This window comes from Anneissia japonica, unplaced genomic scaffold (assembly GCF_011630105.1).
Source record: "Anneissia japonica isolate Jap-2015-1 unplaced genomic scaffold, ASM1163010v1 scaffold287611_len363355_cov233, whole genome shotgun sequence".
NCBI classification, from domain to species: domain Eukaryota; kingdom Metazoa; phylum Echinodermata; class Crinoidea; order Comatulida; family Comatulidae; genus Anneissia; species Anneissia japonica.
The window spans coordinates 258526-272563 of record NW_022732785.1 but is presented as its reverse complement, the minus strand read 5'-3'; the positions used below and the strand labels follow the sequence as shown (position 1 = coordinate 272563).

At 36.1% G+C, this 14038-nt stretch overlaps 2 protein-coding genes across 2 annotated transcripts in view; both read left to right on the top strand.

Moving 5' to 3' along the window:
• The first annotated feature begins 373 nt into the window (after positions 1 to 373).
• LOC117115812 (cytochrome b-c1 complex subunit 8-like) lies at positions 374 to 3120 on the top strand. Its single transcript, XM_033259754.1, has 3 exons — positions 374 to 531; positions 1834 to 2000; positions 2673 to 3120. The coding sequence occupies exons 2-3, from the start codon at positions 1844 to 1846 to the stop codon at positions 2765 to 2767; spliced, it is 252 nt and encodes an 83-aa protein (XP_033115645.1). The 5' UTR covers positions 374 to 531; positions 1834 to 1843; the 3' UTR covers positions 2768 to 3120.
• A 1861-nt stretch (positions 3121 to 4981) lies between these two features.
• Positions 4982 to 14038, top strand: part of LOC117115802 (probable phosphorylase b kinase regulatory subunit alpha) — a gene marked incomplete in the record, with an annotated part of 42641 nt that continues 33584 nt past the window's right edge. Inside the window, 8 exon segments of the mRNA XM_033259740.1 lie at positions 4982 to 5224; positions 8323 to 8575; positions 9184 to 9458; positions 10188 to 10328; positions 10968 to 11126; positions 11499 to 11717; positions 12566 to 12752; positions 13786 to 13920. Coding sequence (XP_033115631.1) covers positions 5147 to 5224; positions 8323 to 8575; positions 9184 to 9458; positions 10188 to 10328; positions 10968 to 11126; positions 11499 to 11717; positions 12566 to 12752; positions 13786 to 13920 — 1447 coding nt within the window.

The window sequence follows — 14038 nt, the reverse complement described above, 5'->3', positions numbered from 1 at the left end:
TTATTAATAATAAGGCGAAGAATTTTCAAATGCCAGTCATGACATGTTTACTCCCGACCTACCCACCCACGACGACATTTAGTTTCCCAGAAAGGTCGATTTAGTTGCTAACTCCTGATAAAATGTGGAGGGGTGTGGGGCTCGAAGGTCAAGTGGGGGTGCTGGCAAGATGATTAATGAGGGGCCATTAACTCACAAAGTGAGGTGATGATATGCGATTTTTATTTACGTTCTTTGCAATGAGTGTGGGGAGACTGATAATGTATGATACGACCATAGAGAAAGAAAATACGACGTATGATAAATGGTGATCCTCTCAAGTAGGTGCTGTTATAGTAGATAGTAGAGATAGTGGTACGAGTACAGCAGCAAGGTATCGGTCTGGTCCGCTGGTAAAACATGATCTAATGTATGACGACATTGTGCGCATGCGTCGTATCGTAAAGAGGAGATTTTGATCGGCGCCCTGCGGTGGACTTCTTCATTTTAGTTCCGACGAAAAACGTTTATTTATTTATAATTACACTCTTGGTATGCATAGTTTTTTATATGTTTAATTTACATAAAATATAATTAAAGAAATAGATTGCTCACAAGCAAATGAGGCAGGCCTAGGCCTAGTGCGATTTAATCAGGAGGAGGAGTAACCTTTACCTCACATCACATCACACGTCTACTACTACTACTGTACTAGTACTACTAGGCCTACTATCTAGGCCTATGATGTTGATTGTTAAACAAAGGCCTAGGCTAGGTGGTCTTTCCTTACTTACCTAGGTCTCAAACTACACATCCCTAGGCCTAACTTTCATTTCCAGACTGAACGTGTAAACTAAAACAATGAATATAGTGGGCCTAAAACGTATTTCTTTCTTTGCTTAAAGTCAGACTCCGGAGGAAAAAGAATGTTTGATATGCGACCTAGGCCTAGGCATCAAGCGGATTTTTCTAAACTAAGAGTATACCTGAGATTGCCCAGGCATTCCTGCATTTCATTTCTTTTTTCCATAGTCCTAGTAGTAGCTAGGCCAGGCCTATATTGATTTACACAGTTAATATCAGTAAACCATACATGTTTAAATATCTTTATAAAATCATTCTTCATATTTGTTTTTTAATATTATTTATGAAGCATGTATACAATTAACCAATTGCAGCCGACTATAGAAGAGTGCTGTCTATGTTGATGACATCACGCCACTATTTGAAACCTGTTCGATAATAGTACCACGTTGGTACGTCACGATACCACGTGATACTATTCCATTGCTATCGGCAACACAGAATGTGGTCAACTGTCTCCATTCTCCAAACCATTACTTCCAATTTCTAATGTAATTATTATGATATCTTAATTTGTAAATTTTAATTGGTGATGAAATATGTGTTCGATATTAAACTATTATATATTGTGAGCTTTTGTGTTTTTAGTATTTTGATAGTAAGTTATTAGGTTTTAAAATGCTATTCCAGAAAGCCTATTCTAAGCCATTAAGATTATGAAGTCATTCAGGCGTAATGAACAGTAACCAACGTCCAGAGGGCGCCACCTGGTTGAGCTTCCTCAACCAGAGTTCCGAATTCCCTTTAATTTTTAGCAAATAGATGCCTGGAAAAGGAAATTTCAGAATGTAAACACTAGAGAAGTGTTTATCGATGAAAGGATTTGCTTCTTTTCAACCGGAGCTTGAGGATTTCTTGATAAGGTCCATTGTGCCCAACCACCACCCTCAATCCACTGGTCCTACTGCTGGAGTGCCTCTTAGAGCTGTAATCTGCAATTTTCACATAGCTTTTTTTTTTACTACAACATCTTTTTAACTTTGTAATTAGGCTACGCAAAATGGGAGGTCAAGAGTTTGGAAAACTTGCCAAATACAGACATGTGATCACCTACTCATTGTCACCGTATGCACAGAAACCATTTGCAGGCTACTTCTCCCAGGGTATGCCAAACTTATGGCGACGATTTAGAAGTAAAGTCTTCATTGTATCACCACGTAAGTACATTACCACATTGCTTACTTGTAATATGTTTTTTAGTTTTACTGTTATGACCAATGTAATCTCTGAAAGTATTTTGACAATAACTATTTTTTTTTAAATGTATGTATCCTTGAAATTCATGAAAGTTTCAGACATAGCATGTAATAGAGTTTATCTCATATTTCTGTATTATTTCTTCATTTTATTTTGTATGGACATTAAATAAATGGAGTTGATAGAATAATAATAATAGTGGATAAGATGCTTGCCCTCTAATTCCAGGGTTCTAGGTTCAATTCCTGTCACAGCAGGACTTTTTCTCATGACCAAAAACAACTCCACTCCCTAGGCAAGGCTTCAATAAAGAGACTTGGTTAGAAAAGCATCCATCCTGTAAGTGGGTAGTGTACTTCCTGTTGGATGTGAAGGAAATTAAAATAAAATGACTGTTGACCTGTTTTTTTTTTATGACTGTTGACCTGTGTTTTTTTTTATAAAATGACTGTTGACCTGTTTTTTTTTATTAAATGACTGTTGACCTGTTTTTTTTTTTTAAAAGGACTGTTGACCTGTTTTGTTTTTTTTTTATAAAATGACTGTTGACCTGTTTTTTTTTTTATAAAATGAATGTTGACCTGGTTTTTTTTTTTATAAAATGAATGTTGACCTGTTTTTTTTTTTTTCAGCAATGATTGTTGCATATCTTATATATACTTGGGGAACTAATACTCACGCAAAACTTGCTCGAAAGGACCCTGCTCAGTTTGCCAATGATCAGTAGCCATGGTTAGCTTTAAATGAACTTGATGTAGTGGTACTCACTGTACTGGAGGTGGTACTCTTATGAGGAGAACTCAAATGCTTGAGGTGTACTTTACTGCATGGTGTTGATTATTTAAACCATCATTGACTAATACTACAATGGATAGATTTCATAATTTTTGTGCTTCCAACAACATGTTGTGTAGGAAAATGAAAACAATAATTATATACATCATATCACATTGTTTATAGTGGAAATGACACAAGAAGGTGGCAGCCACAATTTTGAGTTAATTAAAAAATTAAATTTTCTGTTCTGTTCGAAAACAAGTGGAGAGGATATGCATTAAAAGATTATTATAATTAAGCATACTATTGTTGTTTGCAATTATTTGAATCTTTTCTTGAAGATAGTCTTAGTGGATTGAGTTGTTTGTGGGTGGTGAAGTTGCCTACTTTCCAATCCAAGGGTCGTGCACTCAAATTGTGCAACACCAGGAGTTTTTTCCTCGCAAATTCATTAGAAAGGAGATTAAGAAACCCACAAAAATTCTTACTTTCCATACAATCAAAGAGGTTGTAAGATACCATCAGTACTCGGTAGATCTGTACAAGAAAGCCAGATGCAACTTCATCGAGCAATTTGACCGAAATATAATTTTCAGCAACATGTTATCTGTAACTGTTTTTTAACATACTATTGTTTACTGTTACAATGTGGTGGAGTGTTGCTTTGAAATACTTTTAAAAAAGTCATCATCATTCAAATGCCAACTTCATGGCAATGGCTACCAGATGTTTCTATGAAGACAGATCAGAGCACAGTACCAGTTACACAAATAGCTACCTCTATATGTAAATGCGAATCACCCAATATTTTAATGCAATTTACCCACTCATTTCTATTAATATAATGGCTGGATTGCTCATCAGCCAATCATTGTATAGAAGAAAGTAATGTCACCAACGCCTTATACAAGAGCCCAAGTGACGTACCAATCTGGACAAGTTTATATTTTTTTGACATTTGTTTAGTGTTCCTAAAAATTTTTTCTTAATTTTTAATAATAAATTTAAATTTTACTGAACGATCCTGTTTCTGCAGTTATGACGCGAAATAGCCAATGTTGACGCAGAATAGCCAAAGTTGACGCGAGGTGGACCGTGCTATAGGATTTTATTTGCATGGGGGTGCAGGTAAACTCGGCCACAAGTCAACTCGGCCACAAAAAGTTCGGCTACATCCAACTCGGCCACAAGTTAAATGTAAATCTCTGTAGTTTTTGCATCCTTTTTCTTCAATATAATGATTAAATTAAAGTACAGTATATTTTAGTCAAACAGGACAACCACACTACCAAAACAGATTTGAATGCTATTGCCTATGAATTAAAGAGTTATTTATTAATGTGTTCGTCTTCTGTTTTCATTCATTCTACTTCAACAATAATATTAAACAACAACAACAATAAATTAATAATATTTACTTTAATAATACTAATTAGTCATTATGACGATAATAAAGGTGATAACAACAACAACATTAATAGTAATATTTATTTTACAATACTAATAGTAATAATACTAGTATGGTAATAATAACAATATTATTTAAATATCAATTTTAATAAATAATTAGTGATAATAACGATATTGAAGGTGTTAATAGCAATAATACAACAATAATAAATTAAAGATAATGTTTATTTTTATAATAATAGTAATACTAATTAGTAATAATAATAATAATGATACTTAAATACTAGGCCTACTTAGTAATAATACTGTATGGTAATAATATCGATAATAAAGGTGGTGACAACAACAACAATAATATTAATAATAATAATAATATGAGAAAAAAAACACCAATAACAATAACTTTTTAAATTACTATTATTAAAATAATAATACTAAGACTAATAAATAATAATAATAATAAATCGAAAATTATTTATTATTTATAATGTAATAATAATAGCAAAAATTTGAACAATACCGTATATAATGTTAATGCTTAGACTAATAATTAATATTAAAACTAACGGTAAACAACAATGACAACAATAATAACAGCAATAATAATAACAATAAGTATAGTAATACTTAAAGAATTAGTATTTTATGCTTGATGAATTACTTAATTGTAGTAGTACTGTACCAGTAAATGACTTGTGGCCGAGTTGACTGTAGCCAAACTTTTTGTGGCCGAGTTGACTTGTGGCCGAGTTAACTTGTATCCGAGTTGACTGTGGCCGAGTTGGATCGAATTCTCGCACGGTAGCGGGCGAACAATTACTTCATCGCCTACCTAGGCTAGCTAGGCCTAGGGTTGCCTAGAGTTGTAGTCGGCCTAAATTATGTGTGATTACCAGGTTACAAAGTTATTTATGTAATTATGAGAAGTAGAAGTAATTCAGGTGTTCGGCTGGACTTTTACAATAGACTGGTATCAAGCACAATATTATCCCATCAGGTATGTATGAATTGAAAGATGTTTGGTAGGTCCTAGGCCTACTACTACTAATACTAATACTAGGCCTAGGCCCTACTAGGCCTACCTTTAGGCTAGACGTCACTTAATTTAGGCCTGTGATGCCTAGCCTTTTAAGTAGGACCCGAGCGAGTGTTACTTGTGCTGGTTACTGTAACGTTGCTGTTGGTGGAGCCTTTCAATCTAGGCCTAGGGCCTAGGCTACTTCGACAGACAGAGGCTCAGCCTCTGAGAGAGGTTCTATCTTAATTTTATAACTTCTACCCTACATACAGCCTAGGCCCTAGATAGGCTAGGCCTAGGCCCTATTTGATTTCAACCAGCATCTCTAAAGTTGGATTAGGGCTTACGCCAGAACTGCTCGAATTATGTTTTCATGTCATTATTAGGCTAAATGTCGTCACTGATTTTCTAGATAGAGAGGTTGGTTTGCAACTGTTCTAGCCTTAACTTTGTTTAATTTATTATTATTTAGACTATTATTGATATATATTATGTAATTTATATATCTAATAATATATATATTATGTATATTTATCTAATTATTTACTTTAAAAACATACACATTTGGAACGGCGGCACACGAGTGGTGTGTTCAGCTTAAATTACAAAAATATAAAAATTAACTATTAAAGAAGAGGCACAATTCAACACAATCATTGATAAAATATGCAAATAAACTTGGAAAATACTGTACATACAAAATAAGACTACAAATTAAACAAAATTATACCATTGAAAATTAAAAATATGGAGTTTATATTCTTATCTGCCTTTTATTGTAAATTTTAATCATTGGATAATATTTATTTTTTAGTATTGTTTAAGTGTCCCCCTTGGCGGCAGAGAAAATTTGTACAGCAATTAAGTTTGCTTTTGTTTAATCCTGTCTCTGTTAAGGGTGCTTTGTTTTGTATTTGTTTTTGTTGTACATGTGTTTAAAATTGGATGAAATAAATGGAATGAAAAGTGAAATGAAATATAAGATATTTTTACTTTTGTTACTCCTCCAACCAAATGTAGTTTTAACTTATTTAAAAATAAGTTGTTCTATGACTTATGACGGTGGGTCTGTGTGATTTTATTTGAAATTTAAAATCAGAGTGAACAAATCAGAGTGAACAAAGCAGACAAAAATGAAAATCAAAACAAAAAGCAATTGAAAACGCTGAAAGCAATGAATAGACCAAAACAGATTTATTGAGATGGGAAAATTAGGGGCACTAGCTGGGATAATTGACCATTAACGTTGTTTTGCTTTAATAATAGTATAGTAATAAAAATATTTAGTAATAATAATAATAATAATAATAATAACTATTATTGTTATTTTTATTTTTTTTTAAATTGTTATTTTTGGAATGGATCGAATAATGAGTTTTAGGTTGTAACTATAGACCCAGAGAACACGAACTAGGGGGTGCTGCGTTATGGAGAGTAATGCGACCGGAAATGGTCTTCCAGTTGGTTGTTAACATGCGCCAGTGATGTTGGAGTACAGCAAGATGAAACTATTTATGTAATGCATGAATAAAGTTCGGGGTTTGTCGGGTAGTGAAATGATTATTGTACATTTTAAGTGCTCCCTCCATGCATAAGTGTAAGCTAAATTACGGTGATTAATTAGCGAAGATATGGAGACTAGACAGCTATTTCGAAGTTCCCTCTTTCCAAGAGGGGATGCAAATGCTTTGTGAAAATGAGTATGTTGGGTACTCATTTTCACAAAGGAATACATGCAGCTGGTTAGCTAACAATATGCAAATTTTCATGAACACCTGTGAAGAAATGTGCAATCAGGTTCTGTTGCCTAGCAAACGTCTGTACTGTAGCATGGGGGGGTGGGGCTAACCTACTGATGTACTGTGTATAGCGGGGAACGATGAAGCATAATATGACTAGGCCTAGGTCTAAGTAGACAGTGTAATTATATGTGATAGAAAGTACACTTTTGAAGGAAATAAATTAAAATAAGAAATTTAACTAGGGCCTAAGAATAATTCAGTTGCAGACCTACCTTGTTTAAGTATTATATGCTAACTATGCGGCTCTTGTAGCCCTAGCTAGGCAAGGTATTCATGTGCAAAGCAGTGGTGTTTGTTTATCCATGAAAAAAGCATGCCGGGAAAGTTTGCCTTACCAGGAAAAGGTGACGTAATCTAGCTTATGACGTATGCATGCTAACTATAGGGTGAGTGTGACGTCACCAAAAAATAAAAATTTTTTATTTATAACCAAAATATTAATAACTACAAGGTTTGTGGGCGTAAATTCCCTTAATACGAATAAAGGGTAGCACCATCTCCTTGCCATACAAATTACAGCTCCCATTGACGTCTCAGTCGAGAAATACGGGTAGCTGAAGTTTTTCTCAAAAATCTGACTATGAAACCATATCGAAATTCACATTCCACTTCTGACTCTGAGTTGTGCTTCGCAGACGCCGCTGAGGGCGGCGTTCCGGAAACCCTGCGTCTAGTGTTTTGTTTATGGTCAGAAATGAAGTCAATGAATTGTTGCTTTGATCTTGAATGGACTAAGCGCATAGGTTTACTGCACACATCAAATGCCAGTATGAGCCTAACAGGGATTTCTATATTCCGAGCCATCGACCAAGGCCTGGTTCTGACCCATCCGTCGGATACGTTGGACCCTTGTTGGCAAATTTCTGGCGCCACCGCAGCGAGGGCCCTCCTCCCTATGGTGGTCAGGGAAAAAATTAAATTTGTCGGGGATGTAATAGTACCCCTGTCGGGGTACTAACCCCTCTTGGAGGCAGTACCATCCCCTGTCGGGGAAAAGCTGGTGCACCACTACAATCCATACGATCACAATAGTATATAGTACACCTCACACATACGGTAGCACTGCTCGCACTAAACAGTTTTTTAATCCCTGAAATTTTGACAGCTTAGTAAGGCATGCATGAATTGTACTTTTGGCACTCGAGATTTAATTTTTCCCCAACGACCTTGCTGAAAGGGTCTAGAGGTCCCCGACGTCGGATCCTTTGCCCCCCTGGACCCCCGCTAGCGCTGCCCTTGTATAACAATATTTCTTTGTGAATCTGTCTCTTACAGAATGCAGTTACCGGACTTCTTTCAGCCAGTAGCAATGAGAAAGATGCCTGGGTGCGTGATAATGTGTACAGCATTATGGCGGTATGGGGCCTGGCACTGGCATATAGGAAACAGGCAGATTTAGACGAAGATAGAGCCAAAGCCTATGAACTAGAACAGGTATGTTTAAAGCCAGGCACACTCTACGTCACTATAATACTAGGGAGCTTTCGATTTGCGCAACGACGCGACGCTAAAATGGAATCACTCATGCGTGACCGTCCTACCGTGCATCCTACGTCCTCTGCATACATAGATTTGTCCTAATTGCGTCCTACAATCCATGCGATGAGGCGAACTGAACGTTCTGGCATGCGCAGATGACTTTTAGTGATGTCATTACGTTCTACGTCGTCAAAAGCTTCCTAATAATCATTTAAATGCCACGACATTTACAGCACAATACAATGAATTATTAGCTGCTTATTTATTTTATTTATTCAGCGCACACACAGTGGCTACCACCAGATTAGCCGACTGAGCTAAGCTGCTCTCTAAAATACTATTGTATTACCCCTTTGATGTCAGTGGTCTCAATTGGTGTCGATTGGTATCACCTTGTGTAGCAAAACAAAATTACATGTGCTAAGAAAGCTTGTTTTAAACGGAACTCCTTAAAATTACTTTTTCAATTTTGGGACCCTAGTTATGGTAGTGAGTATTTATATAACGCTGTTGTGGTTAATATAGTCATGATGTGCCCATATATAGTCATGATGTGCCTATACATAGTCATGATGTGCCTATATATAGTCATGGTGTGATGTCATCATGACCATATTTAGGCATGTCACATGTGTTTGTTTCCAGAGTGTGGTGAAGCTTACTGACCCAATACTGCTTGTTTATATTATTCGGTGGGAATTTTTTCTTAATGTTTGTTAGAGATAAACTTAAGTAGAATGTTTTAATATTGAAATATTTTTCTCGCAGGGTTACAGATCATATTTAGCCTTGATGAAGTAGCATTTGTGCAGAACCTAGTATTTTACATCCAGTCAGCTTACCGTATTCCAGATTATGGGATCTGGGAAAGAGGAGATAAGACAAACCACGGTTTACCAGAATTGAATGCAAGCTCAATTGGAATGGCCAAGGTATTGCTAATGAAGAAATAATGATTGGAATTATGGACCATGGGGACCAGTCGCAGTACAGCACCACACAACTACCACATGTAACCCATATGTATGGATACATGTATCTTAACCCACCTAACTGATAATATGGAGTTAAATAGCCTGGTGGTTAGGCAAGATCTATATACCTTGTTTAGTGAACCCTGCTACTGCCAAAAAATGGTGATTTTGAATAAAAATAAAATGTTAATTTTTGCCAGTTATTGCACCCTCCCCACTCTCCTAAAATATCATAAATCAACCTTATTACTGCATTTTTTAATTTATAAATACAATTTTATTTCTATTTTCTCCTCTGCCTAGATGGTTTTTATAAAATCATTTTGCTAAATGAGAAACAAAATTTCATTTTTTCCCCTTCCTCTGACGATAGGTAACAACAAGGTATTAAAAAAATCTTGCCTAAAAATATGTTAAAGTTATGCTAAACAATATTTAGAGCTATGGTGTTTATAAATTTTGCTGCATATTTAAGTCTAAGTTTAAAATGATGTACAATTTAGCATATACATTTCGTCAACGTCTTCAATTTTGACCAATGTAAACATACTGTAGCTATAGTTTATTCCGCCCCCTACGTGATTTTTTGTTTTTATAGTTTGATTCAGTTCACTGTTGGGAATCCTGTCTCAGGATAAATGAAAGGAAATGATTGTTTTTTGTTTTTTTGTTGTTGTTATGCTTTAGGCTGCAATGGAGGCAATCAACAAGCTTGATCTGTATGGGGCAAGGGGCGGAGCAGCGTCGGTGATCCATGTCCAGTCTGACCATATTGCTTGTTGCCAGGCCATTCTGCAGTCCATGCTGCCCAAAGAATCAAACTCCAAGGTCACCAGCATATTTGTTAAACATATTCAATATTAATGTTAAGATGTATAGACCTTTCCGGAGTGTCAATACACACACATGTAGAGAGCAGCTTAGCTCAGTTGGCTAATCTGGTGGTAGCCACTGTGTGAGCGCTGGACCGTGGAGATCTCTAGGTCCCTGGTTCAATTTCCATCGCTGCCTCTCCTTGTTTTTAAGCTGGATGGGAGAAAAACAAGTTACAATAGTGCACCATCTCAATAAAATATAATAAAAATTTAATTTTTGATGGATTGCGTGGTCAGTTAAAGATGGGTTCTAAAGAACCAAAGGTCGTGAGTTCAAATTGCGTCTTGGTATTCAATTTTTTATTTTTTTTTTAAAATTTTGTGACATTTTATTTATTTATTTTTTTTACTTTTATTTTTATTATGAACCCTTGCCAAATTACGCAATTGTGTACTGTATTTAAGCATGGAGGTTATCTCCTCCATGATTTAAGCATGTTTTAGTAGTGTTAACAAAAAGCCTCTTCTGAAAGGTGCATACATGAAGCATTAAACGCTGAATAGAGATAACCTCAGTTTAACACTGTTGTTTTTTTTTAGCACCAACAATCTGAATCGTAAGTATGATACTTTCATGTATTTACTCTTATAGGAGATTGACGCTGGGCTCCTGAGTCTGATAGGCTTCCCCGCATTTGCCTGCGATGATGAGACGCTTGTGAATGTAACGAGAGAACAGATCATCGATAAATTAGACGGACAGTACGGCTGCAAGCGGTTCCTCAGAGATGGTCACAAAACGGCTAAAGAGGTACGGAATCCATACATTAAAATATTTTTAATATTTATGTGAACAAAATTGCTTATGTGTTCCCATTCTCTATAGATCCTCCACGTTCCTGGCTCTGTCCTTCCATATTTTTTTTTTGGCTCTGATGAGAAGCTCTAGGATTAACCTGCTGATTGATTAATTAAAAGGCAAATTAAAGCAAATATACTCCACTGCCTCTATCGTATTGCCCTCATCGGTTCTTAAAAGATTATGAAAACTTGTTCAGTATAAGCCACATTAGGACATTTTGTTTTATGCTTTTGGCGAAATGTGAAATGCACCCTACCATTGGTGGTGCAAACATAAATTTCTTCCAGTCATAATTTTTTATTAATGTTTGTTTGTACTTAGGATCCCAATAGACTGTACTACGATCCTGCAGAGCTTAAGATCTTCGAGAACATAGAGTGTGAGTGGCCATTATTCTGGGCATACTTGGTGTTAGATGGCATCTTTCGGGGTAACAAGGAACTGGTGGACAGATACGGTGAGAAGCTTGATAATGCGCTAGTCAGACTTGACAACGGAATTAAAGGAGTTCCAGAGCTTTATTATGTTCCGCATGAAAAGGTTGGTAGAATACCTTATATTGTATCATTTGTGAGGTAGCTTGGTGGTCTTGCCTTCCAGTCCCAGGGTACTGGGTTCAAATCTTGTGATGGGGTTTGGATTTGTTCTGTTTTATTCAGCATCTCGCATAAAAAAGTTTCAATTTACATCATCCTAAAAACAATACAATAAAATTTAATTAAAAAGACAGTTACATGAAAAAAAGAATACTATGGATAAACTCATAAATTTAAGAAACTTATTTCCAATGGGGTCCATAGGGGATGGGATGTTTCATCTTATATGCATCCTTTTTCATCCAAATAGTAACAAATTTGTTACCTCAATACAATTCCAAAGAGGCACTTTCCCTTTACGGTTGTCTCCACTCAGAAGTACAAATGGGTACCTGGTAGGTTCAAACACAAAATGCACTGATTACAGCTGCAACATTATGGAATTCTCCCCTGGGAGCTGAGTGTCACATATGAGCAACAGTGGTTCTAAAAGGGAAGATAACGTTCAGAGATGCTGTATTTCCTATACAATGCAACTTGCATCACACATGTTTGCATAAATTAATGTCACCGAATTATTGTTCATTAAATGGAATTAGGGCAGGTGTATTTTCTAAGGCATCCCTCGATTATGCACACGTCACGCTCAAATTATAGCTACCTGGATTACCTAGCAACACCGTTACGAACCACACGTCCTACCGTCACACTGAGTATGTGTTCCATGTGCTTGATCCTGTGACCAGGGTTAATAATGTTAAGCCGATAAAGGTGTACAAGATGTTCTCTATAAATCATTATTATATTATTATTATTAATATTAATTTATGTAACAGAATATGTTTTTTTTAGGTTGACTTAGAGTATAAAAATCCACACAGTCAGGGACGAGAAGCAGGAGGCAAGATACCTCACATGTGGGGGCAGTCTCTCTATATCCTCGGCTGTCTTTTAAAAGAGAAGTTCTTAGCGCCAGGGGAAATTGACCCTCTGAATCGCCGTTTCTCAACCGAACCTAAGCCAGATCTTGTTGTACAGGGTAAGTTTTTTTAATAATTTGTTTCAAGACATTTAAAAATGTTACTATCTTGGTGTAAAAATCAGCGACTTGTCAGAAATCTTGAAAGTGTGGGAAAATATTTTTCATCTATAGGACTATTATAGTGGTTTGAGTTTATTGAATGTTTGGTGGTAAGTGAGTAATGATGTGGAACTATTGTGGTTAATCTTTTAAGAGTGGTGTAAACATATGAAAAAAAAAAAAATACATGAGATAGAGATATGAAGTGTGAAGATAGGATGTAAGGCTGCCAATAGGAGTTGGCTCAGGACAGAGCTGCTGCTCCATTAAAATGAAGAAAAGTCCAAACTGTGTTTAGTAATCATGTATAAAGGCCCTTTCACATCTGTTCAGGTTTCCGTTCATGCCCCAGCTCATGTTCAGGCAAAACAAAATGGACTTCTATTTTATCCATGCTAAATTCATGATCTGCTCCCATTTGCTTCGTTCCGGTATACCACAACCGGCTATAGTTACCGGCTACCAGATCAAATCGGTCTACAACCGATTTTTTTTCCACTTGATTTATACTGAACGTCTTCTGACCAATCAAAACCACAGTTTCAAAGTTAGGAGAGAGAGAGAGTGTGGTGTCGGCGGAGGCAAGATCAGGCCTAGGTCTAGATGATGATTTTTAAATATAGAAGAATTGCAAATGCAAATCCAGTTAAATAAAATATTATATGATAAAAGTTCTAAAGATTACAGAGGAGCATAGTATTTTCAGAAATTGGTGCCAGGTTTGGCCTCACAGGTATGTGACTAGAATAGCCCCTCAAGAGCTATCTACATCTTTTCTTGCTAGCCTAGGCTAGGCCTAGCTACTACTGTACCTAACCTGAGTAGATTTGAACAGTTATCAAAAAATTGAAACATGAATTGAAAACTTGAGCTTGAACCTGAACAGATGTGAAAGGGCTTTAAACCTATTATTTACTGTACACCCGTTTATTTACTCCATGTAGACGTTTGATAGTTACAACTGTTGTCAATATTTTGAATTCCTTCGCAGTTGTTTTGCTTGCTGAAAATAAAGAGATACAAGGAGCTCTTGCTTCTCAAAATATCATGGTTGATACTGTGTCAGAAGTCTCACCAATCCAAATCCATCCAGCGCGAGTCCTAAGTCAACTTTACAAAAGGCTTGGTAGGCAAAAGACTAAGACTAATATACTGTACTTGATGTTCACTCTAACATTTAATAAGCTTTTTAATGATTGATTACATCATTTATTAATTAATTGACTGACTTGGGTGGGGGGGGG

Excerpts from the sequence above, each read along its gene's own strand:
- LOC117115812 (XM_033259754.1), top strand. The coding sequence starts at position 1,844 with ATGGGAGGTCAAGAGTTTGGAAAACTTGCCAAATACAGACATGTGATC. Across the intron at positions 2,001-2,672 it reads AGTCTTCATTGTATCACCAC|CAATGATTGTTGCATATCTT; the intron begins GTAAGTACATTA and ends TTTTTTTTTCAG.